Below are 7,079 nucleotides of genomic sequence, written 5' to 3'. Positions count from 1 at the left end.
GATTAGGAAATGAAAAGGCATAATGAACAATAAGCGTAACTTCTTTTTAACATTGGAAAACATCTCTCTCATTGAGAGGAAAAAACCTATGAATTGATCAATCTCTCAAATCAATCAATTTCACACTTAAATCATAGATACAAGATTCACTTACAATCTCTCTCATCATACTCTGAAAAGTCCCACATATTGAAGTTCTTATTTTGCTTGAACTTCACGCATCAACGAATTACTTAGTTAAATAAATTGCTCCTCGTTGATTGTCGGCGTGGACTAAACTCAAAGGTGGTAGACCTGCTTGCTATTCTTTAAGCTCCTCTGCTGCTTCAAAGCATTATAATAAAACTCAAAGCAATGGGCATATGAAATCTCTTATCAATTTATGTGTAATGATAGAGTCTTATGCACTTGAATTGGTGAAGATTATGAAGAAAGAAGTGGATAGTCATGTGAGATTAAGGAATTTAGTTACTAAGTGCGATGCTACTCTCATCTATTTTATTAATATTGAAATATTACATATATTCATGGAAGGCGCAACCGGGTAGCTAAATAGGGTAAGGCTGAGTCTACATGTGTTTGTTGCGTCTTGGTGATACTATTCCCTCGGATTTATGTAACTCTACCAAGGGTAGGAAGAGAGTATTTGAGCAAAATAAACATGTTTTTAATTTTATCTATCGAAATATATTACACCTCAAATTTAATACCAAAATGGTATATTCCTTAAGTAAAATGTTAAACTATCAAACGTTTTACCCAGCCAAAATTAAAAACACTAATCATATCAGTATTTTTTCAGGTAATACGCTAATGTGATCAATGTTTTTGTTGAAAAAAATTGTTGAGCAATTTAGCGAGTTACTAAGAAAAAGGAATACACATAAAATGCTGAAAAGTTAAACATTTTATTGTTAAAAATACTAAATTATTCGACATCTTATTAAGACACTAAACTACTCATTTTTGCTAATCATAACTTTCTAACTGATAGTCTTTTTTGGACATATAATATATCATTATGAAGATGAAAGAAAAATTAATGTAATAATTTTGATTGAAACTTAATCAAACTTCAAATGATGAATATTTAGATAAAAATATAAAGAACAAACTTGTAGCTTCCTAACTTTGTGTTTGGTTATCTTTATATAAATTGAATCTTTCCTTGCAACATGCAGCTATTTCAAAGTCTTACAACTAAACTACCTCATCTACTATACTCAGAATCATAAAAAGTGATCTAAACTCCTCCAAGTTTTAATTTTAATTTTTTTAAAGTTTTTTCTAATAAAGCCTCAATTCTTTAGCATTTTATGAACATAAAATATCGAATAATTGCGCGTTTTATAAAATAAACTTTTTAATATTTCTATCTAAAGGCAAAATGTAGGTATACAAACCCGTTTTGGTATTAGATGGCCAATTTGGTCAAAAACTCATTAGGAAGATGTTTAAGTTGAATATAATTTCTTTGGTTAAGAAAAATGATAATACTTTTTTCACTCCTTAAATTATCACTATTTTCCATAATGACCAATTGAATAATATTTTACTACATAATAACTCGCTCAACTGTCAAAAATATTTCGCCTCACCCTTTCCTTTAGGTTTCTATTAACTTTCTATCAATAAGTTGTTATATGATAATCAGATGATAAAAATATGACATCAAAATATAACAGCGATATTAAAAGATAAGGTATTTTTAATAATTCATGTGGTAATTATGTATCAAAAATAATTGGAGGGGTCATAATGAAATATAGTGATATTTTAGGAGTGAAAAGAAAATTATTCATTTAACCAAATATAATTGATTTTCTTTATATAAAATAAACAATTAACTTTATATTAAAAAAGAATACAAATAACTGACTCGAACTCTCAGTGTAGCCTCTCACCATCTTTCTCAAAGCAAGAGAGTTTGAGGGAGGGAGGGAGAGAGATAGTCTTCTCTTCTAGGGGTTCTCTCCGCGATCGATCCATGTTGGAAGAAAAGGCAAGCGAAGCGGCACTTCCGGAAGACTTCGAGCTACGGGCGGCGGCGGCGGCGGAGCTGCTGGCCGAGGCGGTGATTAATGAGGGCTTGATCTGGCCCTATAAGAGATACAGATCCAAGAAGAAAGCGACCGTCAAGAACACGGACGGCGTTGAGTGCGAGGTGGATCTGACGGCCGCGATGGAGTCGGCGAGGATTAAGAGGTGCCTTCTCGCCGGGATGTTAAAGGATGGCGCCGTAGCCGTCAGCGGCTTCGACGGCGAGGTCTTCGACGTGGCCTTCAGGTTCTGCAAGAATTGCGTGCGAAATGGCCCTTTTGTTTCCTGGGAGGATGAGCTCCTGAAAGACGACGAGATCGCTCCCGACGCCATCATCGACCTCATCTCCGTGAGTCACTGACTTTTGGAACAATTTTATTGTAATTGAATCTTCTTTCGGTACTATTTTTCTGGTATTGAGAAGTTTGATGCTCTATATATAATAAACACTTCTTATTATGTCGAAATTTTAGCAAGATAGAATGGAATTAAAGTTAGCGTTTGAGCATTTACAAGTAATTCTTTCCTATCTCTGAGTTCCTGGGTTGGATGCAGTATGTATATTTATGGAGCCTTCTCTTAGCTATAATTGTATCTTTTTTTTCTTTCTTTTTTAATTTTTTTTCTTATTTTTTGATTATAGGATAAGATGTTTCTCTCTGTGGATCAGAAGTGTAACAAGCATTGTAATATGCTGTAAATCATTCAATTGCTCTGCCACATATGCTTATTAATCCTTCAATGAATTAGGATTTTATGATTATTGTAAGTATCTAACATATGGATGCTAAGATAGTTTATAGCATATAATGCAGATTATGTTTGACCTTTTCCCAGACAAGATTAACTGTATATGCCTGCTTATCATTTCATACATATACTGCTATGTCTCCATCTGTTCACTAGTTATACTGACTTCTTTGTGGATTTTACCTTGAATCACTTTGGGGCCATTTGGCTTTATGTATTTAGGAAAACTACATTTATACAAATAAAGTGTTATATAAAATTCATTTATTAGTTTATAGATTCACGTAATACATCCTCTCAACCTTTCTTCGAAAGAAAAGAAGGAAATATAAGATTTTTCTGTTTACGCATTGGTTTCTTATTTAATACTATAGATGCCGAAACATATGAAGCCAAACAGACCTATATGTTAATTTTGATCCTTCTAGCTCAGATTTATTTTGTGCTGTGGACTATAGTCTCATAGCATGTAATCTTAGTTGTTCCTTTTCATTTTCCCATGTCACAAGGTGTTTTGTTCTTTGACTATGTGTTCACCTTTGGTTGGTAGTATGTCAGCCTACCTCTGTTCATGCTTTTTCATCATGTATTTTTGCTCTAAAAGAATCAATCTTTTGATGTTAATTTCCCTCACATATTGTCTGGAATAATGTTAAGTTCAGGTTGAGTAATATAACTGGGCTCAGCCCACTATTCTTAAAAAGAAAATTGTTAAGTTCAGATTAAGACCACAACTCCTGATTGTGTGAAGTAGATTAACGTAATCTTTCTTGCCGTGATGTACAGGCTGCAAACTACCTTGGGATTGAGAAACTCAAGAACATAACCAGCCGAAAAGTGGCTGCAATGATGAAGGGGAAGAGTACTGATGAAATTCGGAATCTGTTTAACGTCAAGGATGATCTGAATATCTCTGAAAGGAATTTGATAGAGAAGGTTAAGAAGGCTGAAAAATGAATTACCAGTCCTTTTGCTTATAGAGATGCCACTTTTAGTTAGTGTAGTGAAAGCCAGGATAGTTGACAGAAGATAGTAGCAATAGCAGATAATTTTCATCTAATACGATATAAACATGAATGTCTACAGTAGAATGAAGAGAACTGTTAGAAGAGCGACAAAGTAGGAGTGCTTCTCTGAAGGTTTTCTTTGCATTTTCTTCTCTCTCTCTCTCAGCCTGTTGTTTGGCCAGGTATTACTGAGAATTGAAATTCCAGTATTGGTATGAAATTGAAGACAATGTTCAGAAGAGAGATTGTAATGTGAAGGATTTGGAAATCAAATATAGTGGATAAAGTTGGATAAATTTTCTCTTCCCTTGTTGAAATGTCTTAGATCAGAAATTGATATTCATTTTTAATGCATTCAGGTGATGTTTTTCTACCACTGAGAATTTTTGGCATGACAGTTGAATTAATCATAAACTTCTTTACCTGGAGTATCACTGGCCCAAATATAATGCAAATATCTTCACTCATCTTTTAATGTTTTTGTTTATATAAGGCAGAAAATTGCTTGCTTTCATTTGCTGAAGAAGATCAGACTTTCAATAGATCTGGAGTTCTTCCCCATGATAAAGTAATCAGCAGGTTAACATATCTCATAATTAAGAGTTCTTCTGATTTCCATATCAGATTTCCCAAATAAATTGTGCGAAATGCAATGAATCAATTATAATAAAAACTAGAAGTGCAGCTCATACTAGCGAGATCGATAAACAATCGTTTCTTCAAATCATATTTTTCACATATTATTTATTACCAGACACTCTCAGAGAGTAGCAGTTTGCCTGCAACGATGGGTGGATTCGAACTGCTATAATGATGTGAGGAACAAGGGAAGAAGCATCATAAGAAACTACCTAATTATGTGATTCTCAAATTCTATATCTTAAAGTAATTCTCTCTGAAGCTTCAACTATATGGTGATAACACTCGTGAAAGCTTGGAATTTTTCAAAATATGATTCAAAAGTGTTTTAACTGGGGGACTAATTCAAGTATGTTCTTAAGCATACTGATTTGTTTCCTGAAGAGATCATGGGTTTTTCTTAGGCTAGATTAAGCTTTTTAGATATCTTGTAAATAATCTAAATTTATATGATTGAAAAGTGTTTTAACTGGGGGACTAATTCAAGCATGTTCTTAAGCATACTGATTTGTTTCCTGGAGAAATCATGGGTTTTTCTTAGGCTAGATTAAGTTTTTTAGATATCTTGTAAATAATCTAAATGTGTAATTCAAGTTATGGTTAAATACATTTTTAAGAACCCTTATACTTATGTTTATAATTACTCTACCTCCGATACAAATTTTATACTATACCGAATGTTGTACTTATAACTAAAGTAAAACTATTTAGAGTTTCCGTCTAAATTAACATAGTCCACCTAAATTACCAAGATACCCTTTTTGAATTTAATATATTAAATTACTAAAAATAATGCTCAAATTGCCCTTCTCCTAATCAATTTGTCCAACAAATATAGTATGAGCATTTTAGTAAATTGGCTAGGACTCTATTAAGTGGGAAGAAAATTCTAACAGTTTCACTTTAGTTTGGTAAAAAAATTATATATTGTGATAAAGTAATTGTAGGCATAAGTACCGCAGGCATATCAATACTCATAATCTACGAGTTGTTCTTGCCAAATATCTGAGTTTATGGATCGAGACTAGGTTTATGGAATAAGACTAACATGTAAGTATTGAGTATTGATACAAGAAAAAAAAAAAAAAAGGCCAACCTTTTTATAAGTATCTAATTTATAGATGCTAAGATGATTTATAGCATGCATGTAGGTTATGTTTGATCCTGTACTCCATAATATTAACTGAAAATTCCAGCTTACCATTTCATATGTATACTGCTATATGTCTCCTCCCTCTGTTCATTAGTTATACTGATATTGTCTGTTATCCTGACTTCTTTATTGATTGTTTCTTGAATCACTATATGTTAATTTCCCTCACATTTTTTTTTTCTGAATAATGTTAGATAGTTCAGGTTAAGATCACAACTCCTGATTGTGTGAAGTGGATTGACCTAGTCTTTCTTGCCCCATCATACAGGCTGCAAACTACCTTGGAACATCAAGGATGATTTGAATACTTCTGATTTCTGAAGAGAAGGTGATAGAGTAAGGCTAAGAAGACTGAAAAAAATGAACAACCAGTCCTTTTGCTTATAGAGATGCCACTTTTAGTCAGAAGTAATTGAAAGCCAGGATGGCTGACAGAAGATAAGTTTCACCAATATGATATAAACATGACTGTTTAGAGTAGAAGGGAAGAGAAATAGGAGAAGAGCAACAAATTAAGAGAGCTGACAAGGTTTTCTTCTCTCAGCCTGTTCCTTGGCCAGGTAAAACTGAGACAACTGAAATTCTGGTATACTTTATCAAGTTGAAGGAAATGTTCACAAGGGAGGGTTGTAATGTGAAGGGATTTGGAAACCAAATCTAGTAGATAATGTTGGATAAATTTTCTCTTCCATTGTTCAAGTTTCCAGATCAGAGATTGATATTTCATGGTGGATGGATGATACATTCAGCTGATTCTTTGCCCATCATTGGGAACTTGTCATATGACAGTTAGAACTAATCATATACTCACTCATATTGAATTTAACTTTGGCTGGAATTTATATACAGAAAATTTCACTCGTATTTTCAATATTTATTGTCTTTTCCCCAAAGTGGGAAAATTGCATGCGTTCATTCATTTATGGGAGGCCAATACTCAAATTTATTGACAATTCTGCATCCCATAATAAAGTAATTTATGCAACTAAACATCAAGAGAAAAGAAATTTCTGAAAGTATTTTCTTTCCCCCCACTTTTTAGCAACCAAAACAAAAGTAATCTATGAGGTTAACATATTTGTAATTTTGGGTCTGATCTCATGTTACATTAGTCAAAACGACAGACTAAATTTTGTAAGCAGGCATAAACAACATAAGTTAGAGGTCTCCTCCTGATTTCGGGTATCTGGCATCCCAAATAAAAATAAAAATTAAACACGCAATTCAAATTAGCGAGAGATTAGAGCTGCTGTTTGTTCAAATCATATACAATAGCACTCAGTGTGAAATCTTGAACTTAAAATATGATTAATTGAACATTGGAAAGTAATATCCATTGTATTAGAATAATTGGAACGAACTAAATCGTTTGTATTATATTATGGAGGAAATCTATTTGCTATTGAAGGATATAGTGATTAAAATTGGAACTGTGTAGATGATGGTTCTAAATTTACATGTGGGTGGATTTTCTCTCTTGGTGGTGGTGC

At 33.0% G+C, this 7,079-nt stretch overlaps 1 protein-coding gene across 1 annotated transcript; it reads left to right on the top strand.

Moving 5' to 3' along the window:
• The first annotated feature begins 1,900 nt into the window (after positions 1–1,900).
• Positions 1,901–4,119, top strand: LOC140761347 (SKP1-like protein 11). The gene is made up of 2 exons (XM_073098627.1): positions 1,901–2,389; positions 3,577–4,119. Exons 1-2 carry the CDS (start codon positions 1,988–1,990, stop codon positions 3,745–3,747), a joined length of 573 nt encoding a protein of 190 aa, XP_072954728.1. The 5' UTR covers positions 1,901–1,987; the 3' UTR covers positions 3,748–4,119.
• Positions 4,120–7,079: the final 2,960 nt, after the last annotated feature.

Source organism: Typha angustifolia, chromosome 6, assembly GCF_048772165.1.
Source record: "Typha angustifolia cultivar Huaian chromosome 6, ASM4877216v1, whole genome shotgun sequence".
Classification (NCBI taxonomy): domain Eukaryota; kingdom Viridiplantae; phylum Streptophyta; class Magnoliopsida; order Poales; family Typhaceae; genus Typha; species Typha angustifolia.
This window is presented reverse-complemented; position numbering and strand designations above follow the sequence as displayed.